This window comes from Pavona decussata, unplaced genomic scaffold, assembly GCF_977016875.1.
Source record: "Pavona decussata unplaced genomic scaffold, jaPavDecu1.1 SCAFFOLD_96, whole genome shotgun sequence".
Classification (NCBI taxonomy): Eukaryota; Metazoa; Cnidaria; class Anthozoa; order Scleractinia; family Agariciidae; genus Pavona; species Pavona decussata.
The window spans coordinates 284,333-303,077 of record NW_028145513.1 but is presented as its reverse complement, the minus strand read 5'-3'; the positions used below and the strand labels follow the sequence as shown (position 1 = coordinate 303,077).

The window sequence follows — 18,745 nt, the reverse complement described above, 5'->3', positions numbered from 1 at the left end:
AGTATCATCAAAGGGTACGAGTCTCGAAAATCCCACGGAAAAACATGGGACTGCAAACAGTCTATTAATGAATTTTCGACAGTACCTTAGGGGTAAATGTATCCCAGAATTCATTAAATTCAAAGTGACGAAGGGTATGGAGCACACGTACGAAGGCGTGGATGCATTGCCAGCAAAGTGTCGTTTTGATACCTGGGGCTGCACTAGTTGGGATTGACTGAATGAATATTGCCGGCGATTGTGTTGGATTGTGTTGCAGGTACTGCAGCGGCAAGTGAGGACCAGGCTTTAGCGAGCTCGTAAATTTGATCATTAGATAGTTTTACATCAATAATTAAATAAACAATATGACGCTGTCGGAACCGACATGTTTTTTATTCAAACTTAAAAATAATTTCAGTTAAAACGCATGAGCAAGCAAATCATAAATATGCAAAAAGCGGAGATATATTACCAACCTCACGATCTGATAACATAGCTTAACTCTTGATATTATCGTCATCATTGCTTGTCATCTTCAAAATCATTTAATAATTGTTTTCAAGTGCACGCCTTCCCCCTCCCCCTCTCAAGTTGTCCACAAAATATGTTTACAAAATGTGTACAGTCACCAACAGATTAGCCTCCCACGCAGTCGTTTTTAGGGGACTCGTATTACAACCTCCCCACAAACGCCGTTTGTAGGGAGGAGGTAATACGAGTCCTCTAAAAACGACTGCGTTGGAGGCTACCAACAGATAGGTTTTCATTCAATCTTTTCGCGTTAAGTGGATTGCTTCCACTATTTGCATGCAAAAGTTTTCCTTTATTACATCAATCATAGACTAATTTATGTTACAATTACTGACTTGAATTCTCATGCTTAAACCTTTTCATTTCCAACAACTCGGCCCAAGAGCAAAATTGACAGTTTCTACCATTTTGCTTGTAAAGACACTGAGAAACAACGAATGCCTCACGAAAGAACTTCCTGAAACGCTTTTATCTGTAGTGAATAGTCACTGAATAGTTTGGATTTCAAGGACTCAGAAGTTCGAATCATTGCCTATAAACACTCTGTTGAAATGCGATGGCTTAAGCATTTGTTTTGTTACAGGACTGATCGAGGCCAGCTGCTGTATCCTGAAAAACAAAAAAGAGAAAAGGAAAGAAAAGTAGAATGAGACCCGAGTAACACCATGTAAGGCATCTACAAAGAGATGAACATCGCTATAAGCCTGTAGTGGGATAAAACATGACTGAAGATACATGTAAGCTTCACGATATCTCTGAGTCCCAAAGGAGGCTTTTTTGGACGACTTTATAACTGCAAAATGTTTGCTGTAGAGCCCGGATAAAAATTCTGGTTCTGGCTAAATGGAGCCCTGAAGTAAAGATATGGAGCCCTCGAAATCTGAGTTTCCTATCTTGGAGCCCAGAGCCTAGTTGTTCAAAGCCCGATTAAACTAATCCTGGATTAACGTCAACTATAACTAATCATTGGAGACTCTTCAAAATGATTTTTACCTCTAACTTTTGACTTAGACTTTTGTTTCTACTAGCTTATAATTAGCTTTAAACAACTTTTTTTAATGAGCGAGATGAAAACCTTGGTTGATTTTTTAATCATGCAGTAGCCTGTGTAGCTGACGGTTTTGGTGGGCGGGAAAGCCGGGCCAAAACGAGTGGTGCAGCTGCGGGTGACATGGCCCTCGCCCCATTTCCCCGCGGGTTCGCCACTCGTTTTGGCTCTCGTGTTCGGCCTTCCGGTGAGCCACCCATAAAAACCGCCAGCTACGCAGGCTAATCATGCAGCAATCAGCTTTCGAACAAATTCTTTGGGACCATAATAGCTCTAACCTTCATAACTGAAACTAGGAAATTTTCAATGAAGAATTCTGACGGAACAATAACTAATTTATCGCCTCTGCAGACAGTACAATAATTATTTGACGCAGTTGAAAATAAAGGACCAAACGAAGAGCAAAACATTTGATTATTCTAGGATCAGAAGAGATCTAATCGGTACCCCAAAATAAACTCAATCCTTTCCAATATTTTAGAGTACTCTCTAGCTGGTATACTTTATTTGTCTTTTATAATAGGACTACACATTTTTAAGCTTTAAACGTACCGGTCTAAACTGAATGGTAATGGAAGGTTTTAATGGTAAGACTTCCAAGAAAGCTAAAATCAAATGAGGTACAGTGTAATTCTAGTTGAAGTTAATATTACCTGTGAACTCGTTTATTTAATGTCCAACTTCTTGCGGGTGATTCCTTCTTTTGTCTCAACCTCGTTGAACGCATGAACGTCAGGAAGTAACAATGATCTTAACCTCTGCAAATTGGTTATGAAAATGGGGAACGTTATGAGAAGATAAGCACTTTGGAAAAATTGAAATCATGCAGGTATTGTAAAAAAAAAAAAAAAAAGTCGATGGCCTTCCTATAAACCTTTCTGCTTATGCAAATCAAACAAGAAATCTGGAAAATTAAGCCTAAAACTTGGAGAACTTTGATTTCTTCTCCTTGGTTAGAACAGAGGGAAACAGCTTATCTCAGTTAACTGTGAACCGCGCTTATAATTAGACACTAAGGCGTTTGCTTAGTTCTCTTTTTAAACCGACGAAGGCAGAAGATAACTTTGTGTTTAACGTTGTTTCAGGTCAGAATCACACGTTTAAGATTGTATTAGCTTACCTCAGTCACTGAAGTTCCTGTGGAATAGTAGTACTGAATAATTGCAAATATTGGAACCATTATCATAGAAGCAATTGCAAGAACCCAACCGAAGAATTCCGCCCATCCAGGGTAAGGCTTTGCGTCATAGCTAATGCCAGCCCACTGAGCCAAGCTTGCCAGGATAATAACCTACAGGAAGAAATAAAGACCTTGATAAATCAGGCCCGTAGCAAGGCTAAGACAACTGGGGTCCCGAACAAATTGGTTAAACAAAACTTCCCCCCCCCCCGGTCACTCAAAACACAGACTCATTAGGGAGTTTAAGACGCAACGAGAACATCAAGAAAGCAGTAGATTTAGCAAGCAAAGCAATAACTTTGCACCTGTATCACACTTTTTGGTAAATTTTTTGCTGTTTCGTTTAATTCTTTTGCGCGAGCTACCACGTACGTGAAATTTCCTAATTTCACGTTTGAAGGAGTACGTATACAAATGAAAACAAATTTTTCTTTCTCTTTTTAAATTTGGAATCGAGCAGTAAGAATCCGACAGCAGGAGAATTTCTTTTTCTGTTGCTCATGAGAGGACATATTTGTGTGGCTTTCGACAACGAGTGACTGCCACTAAACTGTTATATACAATTTACAATTAGACCAATTATATACAATTTATATACAATTTACAATTAGACCAATGAGCGAATGCCTTAAAAAACAAGTAGTTTAATTTCAACAGCTTTTATGGCTTCAGATTGGTTGATTTCAATCCATTTTGGTTCTTATTTCCGATTCACAAGGTAGGAGTGCCTTTGTTGCTGTTGTATATAAAACAAACTACTGTTAGCGAGGGAAACTGACACGTAGTAAACGGATTATTAAAGGTTGTGAAAAGGCACTTGCAGCGTCAGAATTAAAGACTGATTGATGCCTCCCTCCCCCTGCTACGGGCCTGTGAATACAAAACGTACTGCACTGATTTTGAGATGCTATGTTGGCAATATTTCTTTCTTGAAGGTTCTCGTTTAGTGTTAGAAATTATGACGTTAAGCGTTATCTTGTCTTGACCCGTTGACCGAGATGTGAAGAACAAGAAGAAGAAGAAGAAGAAGAAGAAGAAAAAGAAGAAGAAGAAAAAGAAGAAGAAGAAGAAGAAGAAGAAGAAGAAGAAGAAGAAGAAGAAGAAGAAGAAGAAGAACAACAACAACAACAACAACAACAACAACAACAATAACAACAACTAAAGAAGAAGAAGAAGAAGAAGAAGAAGAACGAGAAGAAGAAGAAGAAGAAGAAGAAGAACAACAACAACAACAACAACAACAACAATAACAACAACTAAAGAAGAAGAAGAAGAAGAAGAAGAAGAAGAAGAAGAAGAAGAAGAAGAAGAAGAAGAACGAGAAGACAAAATTAATGCAAACTGACTATAACACCATTGCTTACAATAAATGATATCTAGGTTTAAGAAAACAAAAATCCGTACCAGAGTAGCGATTGGTGATATGTATTTCCAACAGATGAGGAAAAACATATTGGGACGTTTTCCAATCATCTTTTCAATCATTTCTGCAAGTGTTTCTGTACCTAAAACGATAAGAAAACGGAAAAAAAAAAATCATGAATGAGGAGTGCACTGTAACTGCTGTGGCCTTACATGCAACTAAGGTAAACATAACATGGGCTTCGGCTACTAACTTGGCTCGAGGCTCAAAGACTTGCACATATGATATTGCATAGTTAGCAGCTGACAAATAAACGAACACAATAAACAAGCAAACACAAAGAAAAAAGTAAAGAAAGAAAGAAACAAACAAACGAAAACCTAGGATAGAAAGGAAAAATATTGCGTTCATTTCAAATTACTCAAAAAAAAGTATAAAAGGAAAAGTCTTTACTTTTCGTTTAAGATAAATTTGAGGAAGGTGCAGCTAAAGATTTTTCAAGCACACGATATTCGAGACCCATTTTGTATTTCGGAAATTCCAAACACCGCTTGTGAGGAATTTTTAGTAATCATTGTAGTATTCATATGCCTGAATGTGGCCAATTGAACGCACCCCCAGGCAAAATATTAATCAAGGTTCTGTTGGATCGATGAAGACTTCAGTGAGAAGAAACCGTCTTACACTTAGCACGCGTGAGCATGTGAGCCGGAGAACAGAACAATGAACAATGGAGGAAAGGGAGCTTATGTCACGTCAAATCTGAAAGGCTAAACAAGCAACAACAACAACAACAACAAACAAATACAAACGACAAAAACAACAACAATAATAGTTCTTACCATAAGAATAAAAGAACTATAATTATTCATTGACTGTTCGCCAACTTACCAACTCCCCAGCCAATGACGGCTGCTTCACAAAATCCGATAAAAAGCAGTGAGATGCCACCAGACTGAATGTCAAACAGGTTAAACACGTACATACCACCCTGATAGAAAGAAGACACAACTATAACAGCATGTTTGTGACAGGAGCACTGTTTATGGGGAGTCGTTACCCTGTTCACTTCTGTCAGTATAGATTACTATACTATTTGTTCATTCTTGCAAAGTTCCATATGAAATAATATCTTGGGAATGTGAAAACCCCGAAAGGGGGGGGGGGGGGGTAAGGCATGGGGATCTCTTTCTCGAAGTACACAATTTCACAGTTTCCCAATTTGTAGTCTTCAAGCGGATTACTTTTTATTAAATGTAATCCTTTTGGAACGTAACTTTGAGTTTTTATTAATGCAACGATTAAACAGTAAACGGAAACAAGAGATCGGTACATACACCTAACAATTAGTATATCATACGCGAAACGACTGCATTAAAAGGCACTTATTAGTTTGCTTTATTAGTTTCCAAACTAACCTGTCCTTACGTAGAAGCCGGCATCATCGTCTAAATAATTGAAACTAAAACGTCGTTTCGTGACAAAACGAGGGATTTTTGTTGGCGTTACCCAACGTCTGCAATCCGTGGCTTACATGTAGGGGACCAAAAAGAACGTAATTGTTCACACAGTAACAAAAGATAGGTACCTACCTGAGCGCACATTGGGATAGCTAACAGGAACATCAGAACGCAGACACCGATCAGGAAAAATGGCTTGTAACGTCGGAGATATTTGGGATACTCATCTGAAAGACCTGTAACGACGCACTCCACCATAGCGAACTGTAAATGATATTGCAAGATCGAGAAAATAAGGTAGCGAGTTAAAACCACGTTTATACTCATTATTAAGTCAAGTACTTTAGAAATCACCCACGTGCACGATTAAATTGATGAAAGGTATTCAGATATAACGTTTTCTATATTTATACTTTGAGCTTCAATCATCCATGTTGGTTTGTATTTTGCTACCTCAAGTACAAACAAGGTAACAAACAACCAATCGATGGAAAGAAAATAATGAGTAAACATAAAATAGCATAACTAAGAAGTCAAACGTTAAATGTAGAATTAAATAAGAAACTTTCTTACTAGTGTACTATACAAAGAGTCATTTTAACAGTGAACATAAGTGGTACAATGTGGGGCCCTGCAGTGGACTAACATCCCACCCTGGGGAGAGTTGCAGTACTCACCCTTGATTCATGCTACAGACTGAGAAACTGAGTTAAATGCTCCGGCTGTGAGGGTCACTTAGCCTCCTAGTGTGATTTTACCTAACAGATAAAATGCCCGAATGTATGCAGGTGGCTATATTTACGCTAGAGAAATAGTGACCAAACGGGCCCAGGATTCAAAGCTGGATATATTTTGGGGTTAGTATAGTTTGCACGCGACGGATCAAGCCGAACAACCGTCACAATTTCTCTTTTCTACGAACGCTAATGTTTTCAAAGTCACAGTACAGTTAAAATTAATTACCTGACTGTCCAAGCCAAGAGTCAGAAGCATGAAAAAGAAAAGAATGGCCCACATGGTGCTGATAGGCATCTGAGCAATGGCTTCTGGGTAGCCCACAAAGGCAAGTCCAGGACCTACGAACAGATTCACAGTTGTGCTTTAGCAAAAGTTATTTTCCGTTGCGTGGCCTTTAAGTTAGAAAGGAAATGGGTAAATGATTGTTTCTTAGAGCAGGTGGAGGAGTGTGGGTGCGAAACAGAGTAGAATACAGTAATACCTACTATTTGTCTCATGCTACGGAAAGCGGGTTAACCTATGGCCATTTGTAGGCCTGTGGCTCGACGGCGTTAACCCTTGTTTTGTATCCCTTGGTACATTTTCCCGTCCAATTTCCTCCGATTGATTTAGGCTAGTGTTTAGACTTAGGGACACTTGTACAATTTCCATAGGGAGAGATTACACGATAGTTTTAATGCGATAAATTTAGATCGGTCATTTTGTATCAGAATAGTCCGCGTCATGTAATTCATTCCACCCTATTACAAATTAGTTCATTTTATAAATAAACGATTCTATTTTATCTTTCTCATATTATCTTGCTAGACACTGTCAGAATAGGATTTCTGGTTTGCTGGACGTGCTGTTTCCTAATAAAAAGGTGTAGGACCGCGAAAGAAGGCGCTACATTTTCTTAGGCTGTTTGGCACTAATCCACCGTTGTTTTCCGGAGAACTAAAAGATATAATTGAATTCGCCTACCTGATGTAACCACTTCCCCGACTCCAACTTTAAGTGTCTTGGCCATAAATCCTAGAACACTGAACACCACAAATCCTGCGAAGAAACTTGTACCACAGTTGATGCAGCTCACCAATATGGCGTCCCTGTCGATGGAAAAAAGGAAATAAAAAAAAGATATTTTTAACCTGGGGCTCTCTTTTTGACTGTATTAATGCTATGATATTAGAGGATGCACTCTTTCTTTCTCAATTATAGAGTTGTACATTTGATGTTTGCCTTGCATGTGTACAGCGCAGAGCACCGTAGAGAGAGGTCTGAGAGAAGTGGCATGGTGATGCGAGAAAGGCTTGCCTCGTCTTCATTCTGATTTAACGACTCACGTTTTAATTTTATAGAAAATATTGAAAAAACCCTGTATCGGCGGATACTTTCACATGAACTCTACCGTTCAACGGGTTAAAGGAAAGCTACTCGGCATTTGTATAAATTTGTTCGCATGTTTTTCGTTGTTATGTTTCTGCTGGTGTCGTAACTCTCTCTTCTCCGAACAACACATTCGACAAGCAATCCTTGATCTTGTCTAAACCCATTTTCTCACTTAGTCAAAACCTTGCGTCGTACAACATATTACGGTGTAACATTCGACTAATAACAACCTTTCCACATAGCGCACGTTGTTTTTCTGTGACTTAAAAGTTAAGTACAGGATTTTTCTTAAATTTTTATTTTGGTACGATTCCTTTACCCAATAAACCCCAATAAGTCCACAAGAAAGCAAACATACCGTTCGCAGTTGTTGTTAAACTTGTTATAGCTGCCAAAGGTGATCAACGATCCAAACCCTACTCCAAGAGAGTAAAAGATTTGCGAAGCTGCTCGAACCCAAACCTAAAAACAAACTGATGTTAGAAGTGAACAAAAAGGTATCCTATGGGTGGTAAACACGAAGAAGATTCGGAAATCGATTTTACATCGGAAATTCGCTTGGTTGCGTTTTTGGGTGTGCTTTGCCAACATCAGAACCTGGAAACAAGGCGCACATCACTCTCACCCATGATACCTTCGCCAAGCCTAGTGGGAAAGCTAAGAAGAGGGGGGGGGGGGGGTAAGGTGGGTGTGTACGTGGCATTCTAGCTGGTTTGTAGATTCTTCAATCAAACTGGAATCATTTGCACACATGCAAACACAAAGGGTTCTTGTTTGCTTTGCAAGTAGCGAGCAATTTGAAAACTTTCCGCTAGCAAAAAATTTGGCCTGTTACCGTAACTTCCGCCCGGAAGTTTTCAAATGCGACGCTTTTTGTGGATTAATGTCATGAAACATACTCCGCTGAATCCTCAGACTGTAGCATCTTCCGCATTCTTGTGCGCTTACATCTGAACTTCACGATGAGATAGAAGTTCAAATGAATTCTATTCTCTATCGCTACGCTCAGCCGAATAGAAATCATTTCTAATGTAAGTGGAATGAGTAATGAACACAACAGTAGTGGAGGGAGCCGCCAGTAATTATCGTTTATTACAATAGTACACTGCCAAGATACAAGCAAAGACAAAACACAGTCCATATAAAATATACAATTACAAAACAAAATATAAATGCTGAACAATACAATAACAAAAAGTACAACTCAGCGAAACATTTACGAAGTAGGATATAGAAAAAAATGTCTAGACAAGGCTAGAACTTTACTCTAAATGATAACTAGTAACAACTATATACGGAAAAAATTAGCCTCGAGAAAAACTGGTCGGCGTCAAGTGGTGTGATATGCGCAAGGAGTGGTTTATAAAGGCGCATGAAACCCCTAATGGGAATAGAAACAATACAACCAAATTAACAACCAAAAGAAATACATTTTATTTCCGCGAACCAAAAACATTTCATGAGAATCCGAGCAAGGCTCGTTCGCTATTCCACTAAAGAAAACTCTCACGTAGAACAATAATTGCCCGATTCACAAATTAGATTACTGAAAATTGAGTGACATCAAACAAAATCTCGATTAATTTCTAAAATAATCTAGGGCAACAGTTTAAAGTTGGCTTTTTTTTCCGGCGTAACCATTTTACAGACAAACGAAAATCGTAACTTACAACAAGAAATTGTTGGTTCTACATTGTATAAGCACAGTAGCTATTAGATTGCAAAATTTGACCATACCCTTGGATCCTTTAGCTTTGCGATATCTGGCTTGAGGTAGAATATCACTCCATCTAACGACCCATCAAGTGTCGCTCCACGAATCATGAGGATGAAAAGCACCACGTAAGGGAAGGTGGCAGTAAAGTACACAACCTGCAAACAAAGATGGTACATTACGAAAGCTGAATTAGACATGCAAGTAGAGTTGTGAAGCCCCTTTGATACCTTAGAGCAATCATTCTATTTACAGGGAACACGTCGTGGCTGTTTAAATGCTTTTTGGTCAAATAAAATGAAATGCATAGAATGACATCAGAATATCAGGAAGAAGACATCAAGTGATTTTGTAAAAGAGAGAAAACACGATATAAATAGATTTTTACAAGGTAGAGCTAATAAGAAAATCGAAAAAAAAAATGTAATGTTTATCATTCAAGCTTCTTTCTCCCCATTTCCTTCCATTACCGTCAGTAACTATAAAACAGCAAGAGGTTTTTGGTGTCTTGAAATACAAACCTATGAAGATACTGGTTTGGTTTGACAAGAAACGTCGAAGAGAAAACTAGTTCAAACGAAGGAAATTAAGAAAAGTTGGCATTGAACTTTAAAGCCGCCTTAACAGTATTTTACATCCCAACTTACTTTTCCTGAGGAAGCCACACCTTTGATCAGGCACAAGTAAACAATAATCCAAGAGAGTATCAAGCAAAGGACAATTTGCCAGCTCACGTCACCCATGTTATCTATACCTTCGGATATTTGTAGTATGTGATGGCTGAGAAAAAAAGAAAGAAGACGTTCCTGACCCTCTCTTGATCTTAATATCATTTTTTTAATATTAGAAATTGGTTTGAGTGCAAACAAAGCCTTTAAGCTCTTTGAAAGTGGATCACATCATTGATTGCAAGCCGAAATCCAGGAAAGGGGAGAAGGGTATTCCCTCTAATGGACTACCGGGAAGACTACGCCCTAAAGGGGTACCTTTTTCAGGCTGGAGGCATATGGAAGGATAGGGGTTTCACGAGCCGAAGGATAAAAAATGGTATGAAAACTGTCGTTTAGGTGTTTCAAAGAACCTTCAAAATGAAAGGGTTTCTGTTAAAATGGAATCGGAGCCTCCCCTTATAAAACAATGTTTGAGTATCTCCCCCCCAACCCCATCCCCCCGCTTCCCCGGGCTCGAAATGACTCGAAACCAGAAATGTTACGGGGTAAATTTTAAAGGGGCACTGTTACGAAAATTTTGCTGTATGTTGGTCAAAACTGCCCAAATATTTAACAAAGAACTTCTTCTCTTATTTGAAATTGCTCTTAGAACACCGGGAGGAAAATGTGATCAGTTTTTAGCGAATTCCCCAGACCAATTTTTTCATGTTGCAATCCATTTTCCATCCCAGCTATCTTCAGTCAAAGATGATTGGTACTAATTTCTTTGCACTAGTAGGGTTACTGTTCACAAAACTGGACCATTATTTAAATGTTCCTATCAATACAAATAAGATTTTTGGCCACTGATTCAAAATGACACTAAAAAAAGGTGACACTGCCCCTTTAAGAACGTGTACATGCGCTCAAGTAGGAGTCATTATTTCGTGGCAGTCAGTTGTGATTAGATCTTAAGAAGACCGTTTCGTTGACAAACAGATTAAACATCTATCATATATTGACTACAGACGTTATTGCATCCTGAGCCATATGGCATTGACAGGAACGCCTAAAACAAACCAATCACCTACTCGAAAAATTCTTCTGACGGGGAAGTACTCTTGCAATTAGCAGCATAGCCAAGTGCGGTACAATTCATTGCCGTTGAGTTGACCCGTGTTTCACTATAAAGAAAGAAAAAAGAAATGTAATAATGAGCGTACTAACAAGTGCGTAATTCTATTTTATGCATTTCTACTATGCAAAGAATAACAACACTGAACTCTCTAATGAATAACACTTAAGTTTTTGGAGTAGTTTATCGACCGGACGACAAAGTAGAAGCAGAGTAAAAGCATATCAAACGTTCGGTTGAAATTTTGGGTTGACACTAGGATACATTTTCGCTCCTTTTATGGTCATTTTTGTTGTTAACAGGAAAGAGTCTTTATTGTTCGTAGGTTGGGATTACCGAAGGGTAGCCTGATCACCGACCGCGAAATTCAAATATCTTCGCAAGCGACCGTAGTGTTACGGAATGTTTTCTGACATTGAAGATTTGAAACCTAACGTCAGCGCACAGACGTGAACAGCAGAAATAACCAAGAGATCATGATTTTGTGTCAAGGGCTGTTTTTCGCGTTCGTCAACAACATGAGCACATGTATTTTTCATAATTATTTGAACCTTTTGAAATGTTCTGACTGCCACAATTACCGTCCTATCTTTGAGGCCGAATGTTTTTGTTCCCATTTCACGTAACAGGATTGGTCACTTATCAAAAACAAACAAAGAAGAAGAAGAAGAAGAAGAAGAAGAAGAAGAAGAAGAAGAAGAAGAAGAAGAAGAAGAAGAAGAAGAAGAAGAAAAAGAAGAAGAAGAAGAAGAAGAAGAAGAAGAAGAAGAAGAAGAAGAAGAAGAAGAAGAAGAAGAAGAAGAAGAAGAAGAAGAAGAAGAAGAAGAAGAAGAAGAAGAAGAAGAAAATAATACGAAAAAGCGAGTTTTGCCTGTCCCCGCCAGACTGTCCAATTCTTTTAGGACATTTTGCACTCAAATCATTGGTCAACGTCAGAAACCTGCATGCACTTATACTTGGAAAGCCGTTTTTTGCCTTGCATTTTACGTTTTACAAGTAATAATAATAAAAGTCTTTATTTCCTCACAAGGTAAAAAATACATATCTAATGTCACAATTGAATATTTGAGTAAAAATTACCTACAGCTTAGTTATTTACAATTAAAATACGTTCATATAGCCAAATTGTATTTAAAAATTAGGCGATTAACGTAAGAGTTCTTGAATCTATCTGTATTAACTTTCGGATACTGACTTGTTTGATTCCTTAAATTGTACTTTCTTCTTGGGTAATAGTCCCCTTAGAGGGTGTCGGTCTATGCCAGATACCTTACTAAATACTTTTCTATCCTGCTTTTCTAGAAGGTTCTTGATAGAAAAAGATTTAGATGTATATTTGCGTTTGTAACATCTATCTAGAAAACACTGTATAGCTGTCAGCTCCGCCTCAGAAGCACCATATACCGGCAACCCATAAGTGATTCTAGGAAGCACAATACTTGAAAACAAGTGATCTAACTCCGCCTGAGAATAACCTTCCTTACGTAAGGATCTTAATATAAACAAGCACTTATTGGCCTTAATCAACTTTACATGCACATGACAATCAAATTGACAATCATCCTGTAATATTAACCCAAGGACAGAAAGTTGACAAGTTTGTGGAATGCCGAAAACTGGCGTAAACACATCTTTCGACAAAAAAATTACGTTCTACAGGGGAAACTACAAACGGCAGGTTGAATTTGCTGTTTGTGGCAGAAAAACTGAAAAGTTCGAGTTCTCTTTTGTGAACTCAAGTTCAGTGATATCAGTAGTGAATTCTCCTGAGGACAGTACTTACGCGCACAGTGGGGTGTTCCATTCGTTACCACAATGTTTCCAAGGCACGTCTTTTCTGAATGACTCAAACATGTACAGGAGACACCAGGCGATGATCAAGTTGTAATAAATCGACACCAGAAAAGAAACGACGATCATTCCAAATCCAATCCCTGAGAAAAAACAAACCTTTTAATCGTTCTGCAGACGGTTAAAAAATATTAGATTTTGTCGCTACAAATTTTCAAGCCAGCTTAAGCTGGCTATGTATATCAGCTGAAAAAAGCCGAATCTAAATCAGCGTTAAGTCTGATTTATACGCACTAAAAGGCTCCGAACAACATCCCAAAATTCGGCAGGGCACTTCCCTTTATATAACAGCAAGATTTTGAAAAATCTTTTAACTTTATAATTAAAAGAAAAAACAACCACAAAAAAACAAAAACAAACAAAAACCAAAAAACAAACGAAACAAAACAAACAAAAACAACAACAGCAACAACAAAACTGATAGGAACATTGTCCACTTTTGTCATTGCACCCCTGATGATCACAGGCTTGCTTCGATTAATATTCTTCTAATCAGTTTGTCGACTTCTGGCTCATCTTACAGTGTATTGGGCAAATTCTCTACCAGGGGGAATGTTTTTACCATAGTGACACGTCAAGCCAAATTTAAAGCAAAGAAACAAAGAAATAAATAAGCAAAAGAAAAGCTATCCGATAAAATGTATTTCTAGTCTTGTTTAACGACCGACGCTTAACGGAAATGGTCACTTCAGTAAATCTCATCCACATAATCACTGAACCATTTACTTATTTGAGGGCCAAGGATTTTCATTTCAGTTTACTTCTATAGAGGTTGTCGGTTTGACTCTAAACATTAAAGGTGAGAGTCGAACGCAGACAATGCTAATCTATGCCAAAGTTCATGGGGCTGATAATAAGACCATCTTGAGTTTATTATTATTATTATTATCACACTTTAAATGTGCCCGAAAATACTAAAGAGATGATGCCAATAAGATTGCTAATTAGCTGCATCAATTCAGATTACCTCTTGCAATTGGACAGATAGCTGTCCAGGCTCCAACAGTTCCAAGACTGAGGTACTGGCCAATAGCCAGCTCCATGTAGAACAGAGGAATTCCGTTGATTGCAAGCATCACAAAGTAAGGTATGAGGAAGGTGGCTGCCAACAAAGAGGGACAATAATTGCCAAATTTATTATATGAAAGTCAAAATAATATTTCACTGTATGCATCTTATCGAGGGCCACAAGGTCATTAGTTTTATCACTGTCACGCGCTAGATGTACCTTCTTAAAATAAAATCTATTGTATTGTATTGTATTGTATCTCAGGCAGACTGAATAATACATTATTTTACAAAGAGGAAATTTATTTCCATATGGGAGGGGTGCTCGGCTTGGAATTTAGGTTAGGGTGGTGTCGCCTCGTTCCTATGTTAGACCAAAATTATATGAACTTTAATCCCAAGTTCTGAGAGCCAGTTAATGAACTATCACATACTTGAAAAGAGATATGATACCCTGTTTTGAATTAAAAGAGCAGAAAAAGTAAAAGTTTTAGGTGGGTAGTTTCGCTTTGCGATTTCTTTCCCCTTAGCATCTATTACGACGAGACAGCTACAATAGCTGTCCCTTTCTTCAATTCTTGATGGTCAAAAGGGCGAATTCGAACTATTCATGCGAGGAAGCGAAGCTTTCCGCTTCGACTGGTTCGCTCGCTTGAACTGTTCTGTGCTTTCCGATTGTTTCGTTTGGACTTTGGAGATCAGCACAAAAAAAAAAATGTCATGAAAGAAAAGGCTCCCAATCCCTTAAACGAAGATTTCTACTGCAGGAGATACTAAGGGATATTTCTTGTCATAAATAATAAAATAGTAAATTAATGAACTTATTCAAGTGTCAAAGTATTTAGCACTGTAGCGCTAATTAAGGCCACTATAAATCAGTGAAATAAATACACAAACTGAACATAATATTTGTTCAAAATCCCAACTGGAAGGAGGCAAACCAGTTGGCTATTTACAAAGCGTGGTCTTGGATTTGTAAACGGGGCTACCGTGAACCAAATCCAAGTGGTCAGAGCGGGACTTGAACCCGGGAACTCCGGATTACAAGTCGATCCGCCTTCTCCCAACCATTTGATACTAATCAAGACATGTCAAGGTGCATGATTTATTTTGTCTCTGCTTTGTAAGATCGAGAATAATCTATATCTGACCATCATAAAGATCATGGAAAAAAATCCCTTTGTCAAGATGCCAAATGTATTCACGTCTCATTACACTTGGCCTTTGAAGTGCATTGCGAAACTATCAAACAGATGACGTCTGAGCAAACAACATTCGCTAAGTAAAGTCACGTACAAGGCATAAGTACATAGCAGAGATTACGCAAAGATTTGTAGAGATCATGAATCATTTTCTTTAGAAACATTTTTAAGTGATGAAAAATATGTGCAACCAACGCGGCTCGGAAGTCGAACCTACTTCGATAGGGACGTCTCGGTCGGCAGTGTTTATTTGTGAAACCTAGCCGATTTCTGGGGGCGGGTATGGGGGCGTTCATCATGCACAATACTGATTGGACGAGCAATTAATGATCGTGAGCTTGACAAAAATTAAAATAGCGAGTATCAGTTGGAATTAATGAAGATATTCTTAGCGCATTACCAAACGTGTAGTTACATTCAGTTAGTAGCGTTGGATTGAATAATTCTCTCCATCAAGTGATGGTTCCTTCTCGTGTCCGGACAAATAACAGAAGTCAAGGGCTCCTGCCGGAAGTTGAAAAGAAGTAGCTCTCATTGCTGTTCCGCCTATGTACAGCAATATAAAGACTTAAATTTTATCAAGGTTGCACCGTCTTCTATCGCTTGTGTACCAAAAATAATATATAGACCTTTTCCCGTGCGAGTGAAGACGACTCGATTACGTAAGAAATCAGAAGTTGTGAGTAGCCGATACCTCGCGCATGTCACTTGCGTTAGCTGACATTTTAGCCTTTGCGGTTTGAAAGAATTTACAATTACATGTTCTCAAAACCAAATCCGATATCCGTCGAGCCATAGCATCATATCTGAAACCGCGTGCCCGTTCAGAACGTGACCGAAATTTAAGGGGGTCAGTATGCGGATACGGAAAAGTTCTTACTAAACGTTCAATATTACAAGTCTTAAAACTTATATTAGCATTTTGGTCCAAAATAAACGTAAAATTACCGCAGCTATTGTGTTTGTCGTTCTCATGGCTCAAAACTGCGTAATTTAACGACGATTGAAGGCATTTTTATTCAGTGAAAGAATTCTGATATGTTCATGCCTCACATAGGCTGCACAATTTAATCTTTTTTTGTTTTCCTGTGGGAAAACCCCTCCCTTAAGCAGCAATTTCAGCACGTTAGTTTAAGGTTATCTTTGTAATCCGCACGCTTTTGAGGTGTGCTCGCCGTATCTCTACTGCTACTTTTGTCTTGATTAATGTGTTTTATGGCAAATAACCGGACGATAAAAATGGAAAAATGGGTTTCTCGTGACCGTTTGCTGTACGTGAAGTCTTCCTGCCTCCTATTTTTGTGAGTCGTTCAAACCGATCAAATCACTAAAATTCACACTCGCTTGAACCACAAGTTGAGAACGACAAAACACAGCGACTGAGATACGTTTACGTTTATGATGATCCTAAATGCTGATATTCTGCCTTTAACAAACATTTCCTTATAGTTCTGAAACTGCAAAACGTCCATAGGATTTATGTTAAGTGGGCTTTCGATCCTTTGTCAAGTCGAGCCGCAAGGTTAAGTTTCAACCTTCCTCTTTCCTCAGCAAGATTTACTGATTCCTACTTCTGCTCAGAAAGTGAACTGAGTTAGATATTATGCATGATTAAAAAAGAGCAAGATATCCAGGCAGGAGTGCCTTTCGAATTCAGGCGATTTGTTGTGGACGGTCGACGGTCATCCATTGTTGCCATATTGTTTTACTCCAATCCGATGATCACAGTCATACGCTAATGTCTACCAACAGCTGACCTCAAGTGTGAGATAAAGTAGAAATTTAAATCACATCACAACCTATTTTACTCCACACACGTTTTAATCGAAGTGATTTATACTTTTGTTAGAAAGACCCCTGCTGCTTTCGTTATAGCTGAATTTGCTTGAATAATAATAGAACAACTGTTTATCTAAATTTGAATAATTTTAACGAAGCTGTGCAGTGTCTGAAGATACACGAAGCGTGACTTGCCATTTTATTACGTTTAGTAATGGCCAAAAGCAAGTTAAGGTATCTAACCGAAACACGTTCAAATTAATAGTAGTCCTTTCCATCTGATTTACCCCCTAAAACCGACAAAAAATAAGATAAAGACTTCGATTCGGCTGTGCCTTTTCTAATCTGGCCTGATTGATTTGGAGGGTTTACAAAACAAAACATACGCAAATCAGAGGTCGGTTTTATTTGATGCCGAACTTTTACGGGTTTCACCTCCTGCGTCTTTCAATTAATCGCAGCAGCATTTTAAGTTCAAATCGTGCATGGGTATCGATTAGCGTCAGAAACCGAATCGACTTGCTATAGTTTTTCCCTACCTCCACCATTCTCGTAGCACAAGTATGGAAACCTCCAGACGTTACCGAGTCCAACGGCATACCCAACACACGACAGCATGAAGTCGAGTTTCTTCCCCCATTTTTCCCGGTCGTCCTCGATCACGACTCCTTCGCCCTCCTCAATGTTCATCTGTTCAACGAGAGCAGCGCGGCTATCCTCAGGTCTTCCAGTCTTTCCGTCGTCTATTCCAACGGCGCCGTTGATTTCCTTTTCGGTCATCCTCGAAGCGGAGCTGACCGATCGATTAGCGTGTGTCGCGGGCTTGTTTGTTTAATTCAGTAAAGCACCTTGGTGTCTGCTAAGTTAGATTCGTGACTCGCGTTCTTACAAATACCTTATCTCATTGAAGGTTTGGATCACGAGGTTATTCTCAAATTACCGATAAGTCACACAAATGAAACCATAATGCAAATGATGGACGTTCGCATCAATGGCCTGTCAATCAAACCTGCGTTGGTTACAATAAATTTTGCATATGACAGCGTCCAAGGATAAACAGTCTTCTCAGTGCTCTTGAAACCGGATAGGAAACACTTGATATTGCCTGTAACAAAATGGTGCCCTGAGAAAAAATGTGTTGGTGTCAATTGATTTATTTCGATAGGATCACTCTTTGGCGCTCTCAACTCTTAGGCCCTGTTTTCGTGGAGGAAGGAGGATCCTAGAACTAGGAGCGAAACACATTTTAGTTTGGTTTACATGCACAAATGGAAATTTCTGTCGGGGTGGTTGCATGTGTAAGTGACTGATGATCCGCCTTCTAGGATGTTCCTAGTGCTAGGATCTTGCCGCTCCCTCCATGTAAACAGGCCCTCAGTAAATGCGAGAAAAAATGGGGTTAAATCCAGGGGAAATCGGAGCAGGAGTTCAAGTTAAGCGAGTTCGAGTTAGCGTGGTTCTACTGTAGTTAATTCTGTTTGTACTGAAGCGGACTGATTGATCAAAATAAAGCGTCAAGACTCTGGCCTATTAATTATTCAATTATTAAAATTAATTCTCAATCTTTGATGCAAAAGATGTTTAGGTAATTGCTTTAAGAAATCAAGAGATCTGATCTGTGTGAGCTAAAGCTCTCGCCCCCCTCCTCTGCTTGCCGGCTAGAACAGTTTAAACTTTTGATAATCGATAAGGTGATACGGAAAGAAGGACGGAAAGGAGAGCAACATGTAACC

General features: G+C 38.8%; 1 protein-coding gene and 1 pseudogene across 1 annotated transcript; both read right to left on the bottom strand.

Moving 5' to 3' along the window:
* Window positions 1-784: 784 nt before the first annotated feature.
* On the bottom strand, window positions 785-17,905 carry LOC146472774 (sodium- and chloride-dependent glycine transporter 2-like). The gene is made up of 15 exons (XM_085118967.1): window positions 17,552-17,905; window positions 13,991-14,125; window positions 12,956-13,106; window positions 11,129-11,221; window positions 10,035-10,167; window positions 9,411-9,545; window positions 8,032-8,135; window positions 7,266-7,390; window positions 6,528-6,640; window positions 5,697-5,828; window positions 4,996-5,095; window positions 4,146-4,246; window positions 2,682-2,852; window positions 2,215-2,319; window positions 785-1,122 (listed from the first exon to the last, which is right to left on the bottom strand). The coding sequence occupies exons 1-14, from the start codon at window positions 17,790-17,792 to the stop codon at window positions 2,227-2,229; spliced, it is 1,827 nt and encodes a 608-aa protein (XP_084975093.1). The 5' UTR covers window positions 17,793-17,905; the 3' UTR covers window positions 785-1,122; window positions 2,215-2,226.
* LOC146472775 (uncharacterized) lies at window positions 12,285-12,807 on the bottom strand (annotated as a pseudogene).
* Window positions 17,906-18,745: the final 840 nt, after the last annotated feature.

Bases quoted from the DNA above. Each gene is read 5' to 3' on its own strand.
- LOC146472774 (XM_085118967.1), bottom strand. From the start codon at position 17,792: ATGACCGAAAAGGAAATCAACGGCGCCGTTGGAATAGACGACGGAAAG. The intron at 11,222-12,955 runs GTAAGTACTGTC...CTTTCTTTATAG, and splicing joins TGGAACACCCCACTGTGCGC to TGAAACACGGGTCAACTCAA. The intron at 9,546-10,034 runs GTAAGTTGGGAT...CTTTGTTTGCAG, and splicing joins GTGTGGCTTCCTCAGGAAAA to GTTGTGTACTTTACTGCCAC.